The 17043-nt window shown below is 42.5% G+C and overlaps 1 protein-coding gene across 10 annotated transcripts in view; it reads right to left on the minus strand.

The window, feature by feature from the left end:
• The window catches only part of LOC115224794 (protein kinase C iota type), a 173314-nt gene that overhangs the window by 152826 nt on the left and 3445 nt on the right, over nucleotides 1-17043 (minus strand). For 9 of the 10 annotated variants that reach the window (XM_036513637.1, XM_036513636.1, XM_036513635.1 and 6 more), the window contains exon 1: nucleotides 1940-2060. The exons of the other annotated variant lie outside the window; for it this stretch is intronic. In XM_036513637.1, the coding sequence (XP_036369530.1) occupies nucleotides 1940-1999 (60 nt within the window). In that variant the 5' untranslated portion in view covers nucleotides 2000-2060. Of the gene's footprint in view, nucleotides 1-1939; nucleotides 2061-17043 lie in introns of those variants that run through there. 10 annotated transcript variants of the gene reach the window in all.

Consider the following 17043-nt stretch of genomic DNA (forward strand, 5'->3'; position numbering starts at 1 on the left):
GGTGCACTACAACTCATCTAAAGTCTATATATAATCAGGTGTAGTGGGGCATTATATACATTTGTCTAACAAAATAAATGATAATTATTATTATTATTATTATTGGTTTGCTTGTCAAACCGGGGGTTAAACAGCAACAAATGATGGCAAATATAAAAACACGGTAATTAAAACAATACAATATCAATTACAACAACAACAACTTCTGAACAAAAATTACAACTCTTTGACAGTTTCGTGTTGTCTTCATCTAATGATAAAGCCTCTACGTGATCGTTCAGCCTGCTAGAAATAACAACCAAATCATACCCTAACCCTTTTGAAAAAAGCAATTCTAAATCGGGCGGGGTTTTAGAAAAGCTGTTGGGAGAAAAAAAAGGGCACGGAAATAAAAGAAGAGGGCAAACATATTTTTTAAATGGACACATTTGGGGTTTTAAAATATTCTTTCGGAATCATAATTTTCCTTGTAAAAAAGACAGGAATATTTTAAAATGAAGTGGGGTGGTGGTGGTAAAAACCTTCAATTCTTCGCCCTTTCTCTGTCGGTTAGTGACGACTGTTCCAAAATTCTTCCCCCACACTAGTCTTCTATATATATAGACAAAATAGATGGAGTGGTCATGGATAGAGCGCTCTCAATAAGACGGAATTTGGATTAAACAACAACAACAAACGATGGTGACAAAGATGTCGAGTCCGGAGTCAATGAGGTCGCAAGACCTGCTGGAAATAACAGCCAAATCTATTCAAAATCACGCCTTCCGTTTGATAAAAGCTATAAAAAGGGACACATTGGATAATGTAGACCAAGGTACATTATGCCACAAGACAAAAAATGAGACAGAGACCGGATGATCATGATCAGAAGAGGATCCCTTTCATCATAAGACCAACCTATTCAGAGCTGACCTTGGGCTAAAGAAAAAAACAACCGCTAGCAATTTGTCTGCTGGAGTCAGTGAGGTTGCTAGATATAGCAGCCAAATATCCGTCGAATCATACTCTGCTATATCTTAAAATGAAAGACGTTGAATAATGTGATACAAGTTATATATTATACAGAGAGAGACAGACAGACAGACAGAGGCGGGATGGTCAAGGCTGGAATGGAATCCCTTTCATCATAAAAGGGATACTCAATCTGGGCCGACTTGGGGGTTAAACAACAAAAGGATACAAACGAAATTGACAACGAAGATAATCGTTATAAAAGCACGGAACAAGGACGACGGCCAACGGTTATGACGGGGATAATTACTGGTATCACAACAACAGCTTGGTGTAACAACACCTTAACAAACCTTATCATAACCGTTTCCTTTTTCTTCTTCGACCCTTCTCCCAAACATTGTAAGGGGACCCCCCCCCCCAAACGTCTCTTTTACTCTTTTACTTGTTTCAGTCAGTTGACTGCGGCCATGCTGGAGCACCGCCTTTATATTTTTATATATTTTTATATATTTTTAAATAAGAATGTCACGCAAAATAATCCAAAGGACGAAGTACTCGGCGGCACCGAAACAGGGCTTAACATACACACAAAAACCCCGTCCCCCCGCGCACCGGAGGAATAAATAATAATACTAAACCGGGGGGGGGGAATGTGCGGCCCGCGGGACTGGACTTATTGAACAATGATACACCTAAGGGAAAAATCTATTTTCATTTTTATATCCATTTGGGCGGGGGGAAAAAAGGGGTTAGGAGTGTGGCCCGCCCGATATGAAACCCCCATGTCTTAGGTCTTATATGTGGCCCGTTTCACAAAAGGGCTGACCCACATGCATACATACAAAAAGGCGGTGCTCCAGCCGTGGCCTACGCCTAAAACGCACACACAGCTACGGTAATAGCAATGACGAAGATAATGTTAATAATAATAATAATAATAAACAATGATGATAATGGTTGGTGGTGGTATTGACCAGGAACTTGCCTTCATATTGATGTTATACCCAGCGCAGCAGAAAAGCTTCGATCTGCCATCATGGTACATGTGGAGATTACTGAGAGAGAAGGAGGCGACGGGAACGGGGGAGGAGGTTCATGGCAGTGAGGTAACTGTGGCGGCGGTGAAGGCGGTGGTGGTGGTGGCGATGGTTGTGGTAGTGATAGGTAGTTGTAATAGTGGTGGGAGGGGGAGAGAGTGTGAGAAAGAGAGAGATAAGGATAAACAGAGAGAGAGATAGAGAGAGTGTGTGTGTGTGTGTGTGTGTGTGTGTGAAAGGTAAAAGATGGAGATAGAGAGGGTGAGGAGTGTATGTTGTGCATGATAGGGAGGAGGAGGAGGAGGAGGTTGATGACAGTAAGGTAACGGTGGTGGTAGTGATAGGTAGTTGTAATAGTGGTGGGTGGGGGAGAGAGTGTGAGAGAGAGAGAGATAAGGATGAACAGAGAGAGAGCGTGCGTGTGTGTGTGTGTGTGTGTGTGAAAAGTAAAGATGGAGATAGAGAGTGTGAGGAGTGTATGTTGTGCGTGATAGGAAGGAGGAGGATGAGGGGAATAAAAACAGAGAGGGAGGGGGAGAATGTGTTGCAGTAGAAACAAGGTGGTGGGGATGAGGATGGGGAGAGTGAGAGAGAGAGTGTGCGTGAGTGAGAAAAGGGAGAGAGATTGCGTGCGTGCGTGCGTGTGCGCGCGTGGTAGAAAAGAGAGAGAGAAAGAGAGAAGGAGAGGAGTTGTAGCAGAATTACAATCGTGGGGAGAAAGAGAGAGTGTGTGCATGCGTAGTGGGAGGGGGAGAAAAGATAGACAGTGTGAGGGAGAGAGAGAGAAAAAGAGAGAGAGAGGGAGAATGGTTTGCAATGGAATCACGGTAGGGGGAGGTGGGGGAGTGAAGTGCAAGTGTAACAAAGAAGGTGAAAAGGGAGAAAAAACAGAGAGAGAGAGAGGGAAAGGCATGGATGGCTCGTGGCTGCACGGCGGGGGTGGAAGTAGGAGTGGGGTCCACTGCGAGAGCGATGGTGAGAGGAGAGAAAGTGTCTGCGCACGTGTATGAAGAGTGTGTGTGTGTGTCTGTGTGTGTGTGTGGTGTTAGCAGTTAGATGAAGAAGAAGAGGGAGTGTCTGGCAGCAGCCAACATGTGAGTGGACTAGGGAGACGGCGGTGATGGTAATAAATGGTTGGGATGTGTGTATGTATGTATATATATATATATATATGGTCTAATGACAGGATTAACGGGAGACGGCAATACGGTGCAGGTAAGGGTTACGGGGGTTAACATGCGTGTCTGGGAGCAGAAGCAGAAATGAGTGCGAGTCATTCAGTCAGTCTTTCCTGTTAGCAACAAGTTATTGGGGGCGAGAAATGTTGCAAGGGCAGCCAGCCATGGGGCAACTTGTGCGGCCCGCGAGAGTCTTTTCTGAATGCCATGCCACCAAATTAATAAAAAAAAAATTGCATTCAATTTTTTTTATTTATTTTTTTTTCCACGCGACTCGTCACGTGATGAACCATGTCTCTCTCTCATGTGGCCCACTTCTTGAAAAAAAGGTTACCCACGTCTAAGTGCAGACTCTCATATATGTACTCTTTACTCTTTTTACTTGTTTCAGTCATTTGGCTGTGGCCGTGCTGGAGCATCGCCTTCAGTCGAGCAAATCGACCCCCAAGACTTATTCTTTGTAAGCCCAGTACTTATTCTATCGGTCTCTTTTTGCCGAACCGCTAAGTTACGGGGACGTAAACACACCAGCATCGGTTGTCACGCGATGTTGGAGGAACAAACACAGACCCACAAACATATACGCACACGTACATATATACATATATACGACGGGCTTCTTTCAGTTTCCGTCTACCAAATCCACTCACAAGGCTTTGGTCGGCCCGAGGCTATAGCAGAAGACACGTGCCCAAGGTGCCACGCAGTGGGACTGAACCCGGAACCATATGGTTGGTAAGCAAGCTACTTACCACACAGCCCAGGCAATAGATAGACAAAAACTCCCTTTGGAGGAACCAAGAGCAAATTCTAAAAAGAAAAACAGGACAGGCAAGGGAGATAACTTCAATAATAGCAATTGAAATTTTCAGAAAATATAGAAAATGCAGTAATGGAACAGTATTGGTTATGGTATTTTAAAGTCAATAAACGGACATGTTTCAGTTTTATGAGACCTTTTCAGCGAAAGCATTCTAAATCAGTTGTCAAGAATAAGAGACCAAAAATATATTATATAAATAAGAATAAAGAAAAGGAGCAACACCAATTATGAAAGTCGCAAGAAAGAATTGCAATACGGATTCTTCAAACTGAAGTCAACCAGCAGGAGACCCCTAGTGAGTAAAGCAAGAACTAGAGATGGTCAGAGAATATCCATTGTCTCAATTGATAGAGATGGCTAAATAGACAAACAGAAATAGAATGAATTATTATTAATATTATTAATATTATTATTATTATTATCATTATTATTATTATTATTAATTATTATTATTATTATTAATTATTAATTATTATTATTATTATTATTATTATTATTATTATTATTACTATTATTATTATTATTATTACTATTATTATTATTGCTATTATTATTATTATTACTATTATTATTATTCATGTAAAAAGCACCCACTACACTCATGGAGTGGATGGCGTTAAGAAAGGCATCCAGCCGTAGAAACATTGCCAGATCAGACTGGGCCTGGTGCAGCCTCCTGGCTTCCCAGACCCCAGTTGAACCGTCCAACCCATGCTAGCATGGAAAGCAGATGCTAAACGATGATGATGATGATGATTATTACTATTATTACTATTATTATTATTATTATTAAGGTGGTAACCTGGCAGAATTATTAACATGCTGGGCAAAATGCTTAGCAGCTTTTTGTCCGTCTTTACGTTCTGAGTTCAAATCCCACGAAGGTCAACTTTGCCTTTTATCCTTTCAGGGGACAATAAAATTGAGCACTGGGGTCGATGCAATAGACTTATGCCCTTCCCCTCAAATTGCTGACCTTAGGTTCCATAGAGGGAGTTTTTGCCTAATGGTTACTTGGATAATCTCATATAATCCAAGGCCTTTTAACCCACTGGATTACATGTGGGAGATTTAGTTACATTATCTAACATGGAGAACTCTTCACCGGATCCTTATCCTTTAGACCTATTGGTTGGTTTTGGGGTCACAAGTATGTGCTGGTAATAGAGCAGGGGGGGTGATGCAAGAGTGTGCGTGCGTGTGTGTGTGTGTGTGTGCGAGTGTGTGTGCGTGTGTGTGGTGTGTGTGCGAGTGTGTGTGTGTGCACACATTTATACATACAAATGTACAGAAGTGTGTGTGCTGTGTGTATCTGTGTGTGCATGTATGTGTGTGTGTCTGTCTGTTGAGTGTGTGTGTGTCTGTTATGTGTATAATGGGGGATAAAAGAGTGTGTGTCTGTGTTTGTGTGTCTGTCTGTCTGTGTGTCTGTGTGTGTGTGTGTTATGTGCATGATTATGTGTGCGAGTGTGGGGGGATATAGGTGTGTGTGTGAGTGTGTGTTATGTATATAATTAAGTGTACAAGAGTGGGGAAGATAAGTGTGTGTGTGTGCATCTGGCTGCAAATGTATATGTTTGTGTGTGTGTGTGTGTGTGCGTGTGTGAGGAGGATTGATTGTGATAGTGAACGCATGGGATGGGTAGAGACAGGGGAAACAGTGATGGTGGGGAAAAGAAGTGGAGAGAGAGAGACTGTGGTAGCGGTAAGAGGAGGGGGTGAATAGAGTGGTGGTATGTGGGGGGGGAGAGAAAAAGGTGGTGGTGGTGGTGAGACATGAAGTGTGTGAATGGGTGCACAAAGTTAAGAGTGGGGAAGTGGGGAAGGAGAAAGGGAGAGAGATGATGAAGGAGAAAGACAGAGTGATAATGATAGACATAGTAGTAGTAGTAGTAGTAGTAGTAGCAGCAGTAGTAGTAGTAGTAGCAGCAGCAGCAGTAGTAGTAGTAGTAGTAGCAGCAGCAGTAGTAGTAGTAGTAGCAGTGGTGGTGGTGTGAAAGAGAGACAGAGTGAGAAATGGGGGGGTTATATAGGATAAGCAAGATGGGGGGGGACAAAAATAGCTGGTTGAAAATAAACTGGGGATAGGTTTCTCTAATTTAGTTTAGATCAGGGTTCCCAAACTTTTTAGACCCTCATGGAATCCTTGACATCCCTCATTGAGCCCCAGGCATGTACAAGAAAATGAGTAATTAGGAGTGGCTGTGTGGTAAGTAGCTTGCTTACCAACCACATGGTTCCGGGTTCAGTCCCACTGCATGGCACCTTGGGCAAGTGTCTTCTACTATAGCCTCAGGCCGACCAAAGCCTTGTGAGTGGATTTGGTAGACGGAAACTGAAAGAAGCCCGTCGTTTATATATGTATATATGTGTGTGCATGTGTGTGTTTGTGTGTCTGTGTTTGTCCCCCCAACATCGCTTGATAACCGATGTTGGTGTGTTTACGTCCCTGTAACATTAGTGGTTCGGCAAAAGAGACCGATAGAATAAGTACCAAGCTTATAAAGAATAAGTCCTGGGGTTGATTTGCTCGACTACAGTCAAATGACTGAAACAAGTAAAAGAATAGAATTAAAATATGCCAATCTCTAACTGTGGAAGAGGTAAGTTAAGTTAAGTTAATTTTTTGGCTCAAAAAGCAAAAAGCAAGGCCATGTAGGGGGACATGGAGTTATGTACAGGGGTGTTCATGCAAAGAGTTCAGGCCATTTCTGATCAAGAGAGGCTTTGAACCGAGCGGTCGTCGGCATCTTCACCGTCTCGTCCAGCAGCTTATTCCACGGATCCGCAACCCGGATGGAGAAAGCCCCTCTCCTTCGATTGAGATGAAATCGTCGCAGATAGAGCTTTTCGGAGTGACCCCGCAGCCGACGCTCTGGAGCAGGAGTGAAGAACAGCTCTTTCGAGAGGTTATACTTTCCGCTTATGATGTGAGCAAGAATGAGATCTCCACGGCGACGTCGTTTTTCTACAGAATAAAGGTCAAGCGTCTTCAGCCTTTCTTCATAAGAAAGATGCTTGAGACCAAGAACCATGCGGGTAGCCAGCTTCTGGACTCTTTGGGCGAGGTGGTGAAGCATGACCTTGAATGTTGGGCTAAATCATCATCATCATCGTTTAACGTCCACTTTCCATGCTTCCTGGTTTCAGTCATTTGACTGCAGCCATGCTGGAGCACAGCCTTGAAGGGTTATTAATCATACAAATTGACCCCAGGACTTGTTTTTTTGTAAGCCTAGTACTTATTCTATTGGACTCTTTTGCCGAACCGCTAAGTTATAGGGACATAAACATGCCAACATCTGTTGTCAAGTGATGAAGGTGTGGGAACAAACACAAGCCCAAAGTGACACACACATAAAGATATATATATATACACATACATACATGATGGGCTTCTTTCAGTTTCCATCAACCAAATCCATTCAAAAGGCTATGGTTAGCCCAAGACTATAGTAGAAGACACTTGCCCAAGGTGCCAAACAGTGGGATTGAACATGGTTGGGAAGCAAGCTAACAAACTCTTATACAAACCCCTAAGGGTCATATGGGCCCCCAGGTTGAGAACCCTTCAAGGCAGTGCTCTAGCATGGCAGTAACCCAATAACAAACAAGAAAAACAGGAATGGCTGTGTGGTAAGTAGCTTGCTAACAAGCCACATGGTTCCGGGTTCAGTCCCACTGTGTGGCACCTTGGGCAAGTGTCTTCTACTATAGCCTCGGGCTGACCAATGCTTTGTGAGTGGATTTGGTAGACAGAAACTGAAAGAAGCCTGTCGTATATATGTATATATATATATATATTAATAAATAAAACATATGCATATATATATATACATATATGTACGTACCTACCTCTACATGTATATATACACGCATATATGAGTACAGGACACCAAAAGGACGTCGAACACAATGAGAAACGAAAACATAGACACAAACCAAAGGAACTGGACATTTTTTTAAACAACAAAAAATTGAGTACAGGACAAATAACACAAAGAAAAAACCCCTTCTTCAGTCACCATGGTTTCATCTACTCTACGTTTCGAAGGTGAAGGCGAGACATATCTTCGATAAGAAACTTTCCTTCCTGCGAAAAGCAAATCAATTAAAATTTATGTGTGTGTGTGTTTGTGTGTCTGTGTTTGTCCCTCTAGCAGTGCTTGACAACCAATGCTGGTGTGTTTATGTCCCCGTCACTTAGCGGTTTGGCAAAAGAGACCGATAGAATAAGTACTGGGCTTACAAAGAATAAGTCCCGGGGTCGAGTTGCTCGACTAAAGGCGGTGCTCCAGCATGGCCGCAGTCAAATGACTGAAACAAGTAAAAGAGTAAAAGAGAGAGTAAAGTAAAGCAAATACAAGCCACTACCGTCTTGCAGCCTTCAGAGAACCAGCGCTACCATTTCTCTAGAATATGACTACACATATCTTCATGATTAACCTAGATAGATCTGTGCAGAGAGTGGAGGGAAGTGATGCGGGAAGAAAGCTGCTGCACCAATTTGCAGAAGGAATGGTGACAGTTTTTTTCTTTATTTTTAGTTTTTAATCGGCCATAATGACTTTAATTCAACACTTTACTTTATGGAATTTCTTCAATTTCTCACCATAATTCTGCAAATATTTTTTTGTTTTTTTGTTGTTTTTTAATGAATAAATTAAGCCAAAAAAAAAAGATGAGGCAGCCTCCATGGATGACCTTTGCAGATGTTAACAAACTGCTAAAATTGATGTGATTTGTTGTTCAACTTGGAAGGTTTTTGCAGCATTCAAGAATAAGAGGAAAAGGCTGTGTGGTTAACAAGCTTGTTTTGCAACCATGAGGTTTCTGGTTCAATCCCACTGCACAGCACTTTGGGAAAAGTGTCTTCTACTACAGCACCCAACTGATAAATGCCTTGTGAGTCGGTGAATTTGGAGGCAGAAACTAAGTGGAAGCCTGTTATGTGCATATTTTTATTTTTTTAATTTTATTTCATCTAGTCTCAGTTCACGAGCTGTGGCCATGCTGGGGCACCACATTCTTTTCTCTTTTATTTGTTTCGGTCAATGGGTATGCTGGGGCAATGCCTTGAAGAATTATTTGCCAAATGAATCAACCCCCAGTATATTTTTCTAAGCCTGGTATTTATTCTATGGGCCTTTGCTGAACCGCTAAGTTACAGGGATGTAAACACACCAACACAGGTTGACAAGTGGCAGTGGAGGACAAACACAGACACAAAGACACACACACATCAGAAACTGCTTTCGATTTCTGTCCACCAAATCCACTTACAAGGCTTTGGTTAGCCCAAGACCATAGTAAAAGACACTTGGCCAAAGTGCCATGCAGTGGGACTGAACCTGGAACTGTGTGGTTCGGAAACAAACTTTGTATCACACAGCCAAGCCTGCTATGTTCCCTTTTGCATTTAATCATTTAGATTCTTCGTTTGAAGAGGGAGCTGGTTTCTAATAAAAATACAAAACTCCATCTTTGGAATGGAGATAACAAAATCATTATCACATTTTAAACTCGAGAAAAGTCTCGCGTATTTTTACTGTTCCACTTACTGACTGTATTTGCGTGTCTTTGTGTCTGTGTTTAGCACCATCACCACAGGTCGACAACCAGTGTTGGTTTGTTTACGTCCCCATGACTTAGCAGTCGGGCCAAAGAGACCAATAGAATAAATACCAAACTTTAAAAACAAAAACAAAAAAAAAAGACATGAGTACTGGCGTTGATATGTCTGACTAAAAACCCCTTTAAAGCAATGCCCCAGCATGGCCGCAGTCCCATGACTGAAACAAGTAACAAGATTAAAAAACAAATAAAAGACACTACATAATCCCGTGTGTGTGTGTATCATAATTAATCCAAGCTAATACAAAGAAAGTATTATCAGAAGGAAAGTGAAAGTAGAAATGCTTGCCTCTTCCCTCCACCACTGTCCTTCTCATTTACACAATCTGTATTCATCACTTGACAGCCTCCTACTTTAATTCTGTCTCGTTAATGACACAGCAAATGAAGAAACACTGACTCTAATTATTCCATCTTACATGAAAATTACTGTCAACTTCATTTTATTTTTTTTTTTATTATCTTTTGTTTTTTTACTTGATAAAGTCATTGGGTTGTGGTCATGCTGGGGCACCACCTTCAATCAGGCTTCAATCTTGATCTGGCAGAGTTTCTACAGCTGGATGCCCTTCCTAATGCCAACCACCCAGAGAGTGTAGTGGGTGCTTTTTACGTGCCACCAGCACGGGGTCAGTCAGGCGGTACTGGCAACGACCTCGCTCGAATCTTTTACACATGCCACTGGCACAGGTGCCAGTAAGGCGACGCTGGTAACAATCACGCTCGAATGGTGCCTTTTACGTACCACCGGCACGGACGCCAGTTAGCTGCTCTGGCAACAATCATGCTCAGATGGTGCTCTTAACACCCTAATGATTTCAAATTTTGGGTTTTTCCTTAATTCTCTTCAGCAGGTCCCACTAAACACATAGGGTTAAAAATCCTAGTCATCTCCATTAAGCATTGAACAGGCTTGCACCAAATTCAAAACAATTTCAGTGCATCATATATATATATATATATATATATATATATATACTTGGCTGTGAGGTAAGTAGCTTGCTTACCAACCACATGGTTCCAGGTTCAGTCCCACTGCGTGGCACCTTGGGCAAGTGTCTTCTGCTATAGCTTCGGGCCGACCAATGCCTTGTGAGTGGATTTGGTAGACGGAAACTGAAAGAAGCCTGTCGTATATATGTATATATATATATATATATATATATATGTGTGTGTGTGTGTGTATATGTTTGTGTGTCTGTGTTTGTCCCCCTAGCATTGTTTGACAACTGATGCTGGTGTGTTTACGTCCCCGTCACATAGCGGTTCGGCAACCCTTGCCTGTTTCCCATGCAAAGAATGTCTGGTTCCACACATCTTGGACTGTGCAAAGCCATTATACAATGCCTTGACAAAGCAAACGACAACATCACCACCATTTGTGGCTGATGGTATTCTGAGAATGCCAACAGAAGCTTCAGAACCATAAGGCTATGAAGCAAACTTCTTTGCCAAAACAGTTATTCTTTCTTTTTAATCAACAGATGCAACATTCATCTCACAAAATTAACCACACTTGATTGTTCTTGCCATTATTATGTTGTGCCAATCAGGTCTGCTTTCACCGGGCTTCTGTCACAATGCCAACAGACGGAGGAATCGTTATCCAATTGGTTTCCATAGTAATGTCATCCTGCCTTCGTTACACGATGACATCACCTGTTTGTTCTTCCCAGCTTTCCTTTCCTGTCCGTCCTTTCCATCTGCAAGTTTTATGTCAGAGTATGCGTCTCCTAAAAGAACTGCCATCCCCTACAGTTCATGTCAAAGATAACAGGAGCCTCCTTTACCATAGCCGGGGCCCTAACAGGCACTACCATTCAAGGTCAGCATAGACCTGGACTAATGGTAATTAAGGAGTCACTCTATGCTCTCCACAACTCCAGGACTGGAGTCTCACCACCAAATGCAGTATACTGAGGATGTGTGTGTGTGTGTGTGTGTGTATCATCATACTAATTTTGTCAGTGAACAGGTCACGGCCTCAAAGCAACAAAAATATTTTGGTAAATTAAATTTAAATCTTGAAGTGAATCTAACGGTTTTCGTGTGTTTCTTAAATGGCTTATAAGCACCTTCCACGCTGCAAGTGTTTTTGTTCCAGCACACGATCTCAGATCAGGTCACTTGCTAAGCAAGTACATCTACGTAAAACATACAAATAAATACATAAATCACTTATATTTTTTGCTGAACAATATACATATTAAAAAAGTAGTTTTAGGATTGGTGCGTTAGTGAAAAGAAACTAAAAACCGAAATCCAAGTCTTTGAATTAAATTTTCAAAACCCCAGCATTCCATTTTGCGACCCATAGTTTAAGAAACGCTGCTTTAACCCTTTGGTGTTCGCATTATTCTGCCAAAGTTAATGCTTTTTCATCCACTTTGTTTTGAACTAATCTTGCATTATCTTGTAACTATGAAAATTTGATGAGGTAGCTGTTGATTTTTAAAACGATATTGTAGGGTTGGTGTGAGAGACCAGATATGGCCATACACACATAAAACAGGCAGAATACTTTTGGCCGGATATGACCGGTTTAAATGCTAAAGGGTTAACGAATCTTCTGAAGTACTCATGTGCTGGAACTTTTTTGCAATTTAAATATTTTGGAAATCCTTCTTCCACTTAATGGAACATTTATGTATTCACCAAGCCGTATCCCAATCAAATGTTAAACATGCAACTCTACAGAAGAAAATCAATATCTTCAATATTGACTTTCCCTGGAAAGTTGTATGTTTATTCACAAACCGATCCCTGCACTGGAGAGGCTAATGACGTCGGATGAGAGATTTGAACTTTCATTGTCTTGGTTACGGCTTCTGTTTATATTCGTTTATACTTTTACTTGTTTCAGTCATTTGACTGCTGCCATGCTGGAGCACCGCCTTGAATTATTAGCTGAATGAATCGACCCCAGTATTCACATTTTTTTCAAAGCCTGGCACTTATTCTATCGGTCTCTTTTGCCGAACCGCTAAGTTACAGGGATGCAACAAACACACCAACACTAGTTGTCAAGCGGTGATGGGAGGGTGACAAACTGACACACTCACCCCCATATATATACGATGGGCTTCTTTCAGTTTCCATCCACCAAATCCACTCACAAGGCTTTGGTCGGCCTGAGGCTATAGTAGAAAACACTTGTCCAAGATGCCACGCAGTAGGACTGAACCTGGAACCATGTGGTTGGTAAGCAAGCTAATTACTATACATACATATATATATATATATATATATATATACTATATATATACATATATATATACATACATATATATATATATGATGGGCTTCTTTCAATTTCCATCTACCAAATCCACTCACAAGGCTTTGGTCAGCCCGAGGCTATAGTAGAAAGCACTTGCCCAATGTGCTATGCAGTGGGACTGAACCCACAACCAGGAAATTAACACGCAAGTGGCTGAGCACTCCACAGACACACGTACCCTTAATGTTGTTCTTGGGGTGATACAGCGTGACACACTGAATGTGATAAAGCTGGCCCCTTTTGAATTAAAAGGTACAACTCATTTTTGCCTGGACTGGAGCAACATGAAATAGAGGGTCTTGCTGAAGAACACAAAATGCAGCCTGGTATCAAATTCATGTCCAACCATGCGATCGGGAGCCAACGGGGACAAACACACACATACAGTAGAAGCACTCCGTCGGTTACGAAGACAAGGGTTCCGGTTGATCCGAATCAACAGAACAGCCTGCTCGTGAAATTAACGTGTAAGTGGCTGAGCACTCCACAGACACATGTACCCTTAACGTAGTTATCGGGGATATTCAGCGTGACACAGAGAGTGACAAGGCCGGCCCTTTGAAATACAGGTTCAACAGAAACAGGAAGTAAGAGTGAGAGAAAGTTGTGGTGAAAGAGTACAGCAGGGATCACCACCACCCCCTGCCGGAGCCTCGTGGAGCTTTTAGGTGTTTTCGCTCAATAAACACTCACAACGCCCAGTCTGGGAATCGAAACTGCGATCCTATGACCGCGAGTCTGCTGCCCTAACCACTGGGCCATTGCGCTTCCACACACACATACACGTTGTCCATAAATAAATTCCTGCGGCGCTTCTGTTTCAGCCATCTGAAGACAGGCAGTTCCTTGTTTCCTAAACATGGAGTTTGTTTTGCGCTTGAATAAGAAGAAGCTGCACTGCTTAAGCGGTCAATTCCAAAGCCAAAAAAAACCAAGAAAACTGACAAAGACATTTTTACAGGTCAAGGAAGACCAAACAGTTATGCTCTAATGAACATGGAGTTTTAACATTAACATCGGCAGGAAGTAGACATTTCCAGGATCTCTTAAGAAGTCTGTCCATGCCAAATATCAGAAAATGCATCCTTGCTGAAGCACCATTTTTCCAGTGGAGTTTCTACACAAAGTTCAGTCGTTATAAATGGAGATTTATTATAGGCGTAGGAGTGGCTGGATGGTAAGTAGCTTGCTAACCAACCACATGGTTCCGGGTTCAGTCCCACTGCGTGGCATCTTGGGCAAGTGTCTTCTGCTATAGCCCCGGGCCGACCAATGCCTTGTGAGTGGATTTGGTAGATGGAAACTGAAAGAAGCCTGTCATATATATGTATGTATATATATGTGTGTGTGTGTGTCTGTGTTTGTCCCCCTAGCATTGCTTGACAACCGATGCTGGTGTGCTTATGTCCCCGTTACTTAGCGGTTCGGCAAAAGAGACTGATAGAATAAGAACTGGGCCTACAAAGAATAAGTCCCGGAGTCGATTTGTTCGACTAAAGGCGGTGCTCCAGCATGGTCGCAGTCAAATGACTGAAACAAGTAAAAGAATAAAAAGAATAAAAAATCCAAAGATGTTGTCAAATTAATGTGAAAGGCCATATTTTCCCTGGCAGCACATGAAAAGAACTTCAACATGGCTTTATAGGAGACCAACAACAACTACAACAACAAATGCTGTAGTCACAGCACTCAGTTCTTTGTTTGAGCTCATGTAAAATACACACACACACACTAATAAACTATACTAAGAGGAAGAATACACACACACACACACCACACATATATATATAGGTGCAGGAGTGGCTATGTGGTAAGAAGCTTGCTTCCCACCCACATGGTTCGGGGTTCAGTCCCACTGCATGGCACCTTGGGTAAATGTCTTCTACTATAGCCTTGGGCCAACCAAAACCTTATGAGTGGATTTGGTAGATGGAAACTGAAAGAAGCCCGTCATATATATATATCAAAGTGACACTAGGGCAAAATATACGGAGCCCAGTATACCCATCATGACAACCCATCTGATAAGGGTACACCAGGCACATGCATCAAAACCATATGTGCATGACATGGTGATCTCATATCAAGATAAACAGTGCATGACCTTGCAGGTGGGACCCAGTTAGAATTTTCTTCAGGTCAAGTAGCCCATCTCACTCAAAAGGTCGCTGAATAAGGGTTGTTTAAGGACGTTGAACAAAACAGCCATGTTTCCAGAGGTGAATTATTCAAACCCCAAAGAATCCCTCTCAACACATGGCTATGATGCTCCCCCACTACTTCTGCTCGTGATCAGAGATGCACATATCGTCAGCCACTAAGGGACATGCTCAACTGGTTAAGGTCAAACAACTGACAAGCAAATCTGTGGTATTGAGCAGAATATTTGCTGTAGCCCATCTTTTATACCAAGACAAAACAATGTACATGATAACACTTCCAATCAGTTAAGATCAGAAGCCATGAGAGCCACTGCCTGGTACTGCATCAGGGCATTTATTATTATTATCATTATTATTATTGTGTTGAACTGGCAGAATTGTTAGCATGCTGATTGAAATGCTTAGCGGTATTTCGTCTGTCTATGTTCTGAGTTCAAATTCCACCGAGGTCGACTTTGCCTTTCATCCTTTCAGGGTCAATAAATTAAGTACCAGTTACACACTGGAGTCGATGTAATCGACTTAATCCCTTCCCCTAAATTTGGGGCCTTGTGCTTCCAGTAGAAAGGATTATTGTTGTTGTTATTATTGTTGTTGTTGGTATTGTTGTTATTATTTTTGTTGTTGGTATTGTTGTTGTGTTGTTGTTGTTATTATTGTTGTTGTTGTTGGTATTATTGTTGTTATTATTATTGTTGTTGTTGTTGTTGTTATTATTAAGGCAGTGTGCTGGCAGAAATATTCACACATCGGAGAAAAAAGCTTTTTGACAGCTCTTTACATTCTGAGTTGAAATTCTGCCCAGGTCAACTTTGCCTTTCATCCTTTCCGGGGTCAATAAAATAAGTACCAGTTGTATACTAAGGTCAATGTAATCGACTAACACCTCCACTCAAATTGCTAACCTCATTGCCAAAGTTTGAAACAACCATCCCCATCATAATTCTAATTGAAGACGGCAAACGAACAGAGAACAGAATCATTAGGATATCGGATGAAATGCCAAACGACATTTCTTCCAGCTCTGACACGTTGAGTTGAAATACCACCGAGGTCAACTCAGCCTTTCATCACTTCAGGGTTCGTGAAATAAGAACCAGTTAAACCTTGAGGTCAATACAGTCGACTTGCTAATCTCCTGCCGAAATTGGAAACATCATCATCATCATCGTTTAACGTCCATTTTCCGTGCTAGCATGGGTTGGACAGTTCGACCTGGGTCTGGGAAGCCAGGAGGCTGCACCAGGCTCCAGTCTGATCTGGCAGTGTTTCTACAGCTGGATGCCCTTCCTAACGCCAACCACTCCGCGAGTGTAGTGGGTGCTTTTTACGTGCCACCGGCACAGGTGCCAGGGGAGTCTGGCAGAGGCCACGATTGGTTGGTGCTTTTTACGTGCCACCGGCACAGAAGCCAGTCAAGGCAGTGCTGGCATCGGCCATGTTCGGATGATGCTTTTTACGTGCCACCAGCACAGGTGCCAGGGGAGTCTGGCAGCGGCCACGATTGGTTGGTGCTTTTTACGTGCCACCAGCACGGAAGCCACATTCGGATGGTGCTTTTTACGTGCCACCAGCACAGAAACCAGTCAAGGCAGCACTGGCATCGGCCACGTTCGGATGGTGCTTTTTACGTGCCACCAGCACGGAAACCAGTCAAGGCAGCACTGGCATCGGCCACGTTTGGATGGTGCTTTTTACGTGCCACCAGCACGGAAACCAGTCAAGGCAGCGCTGGCATCGGCCACGTTCGGATGGTAATTTTTACGTGCCACCAGCACGGAAACCAGTTGAGGCAGCGCTGGCATCGGCCACGTTTGGATGGTGCTTTTTATGTGCCACCGGCACAGGTATCACAACTACTATTTCCATTGATATTTATTTCAATGTTCATGTACTTGACTCAATAGGTCTCCTCAAGCACAGCGGGTTGTTCTGAAATCCAAGGTACTTGAATGGGCTGGGGCTATGTGGAACT

This window comes from Octopus sinensis, linkage group LG26 (assembly GCF_006345805.1).
Source record: "Octopus sinensis linkage group LG26, ASM634580v1, whole genome shotgun sequence".
In the NCBI taxonomy this organism is placed as follows: domain Eukaryota; kingdom Metazoa; phylum Mollusca; class Cephalopoda; order Octopoda; family Octopodidae; genus Octopus; species Octopus sinensis.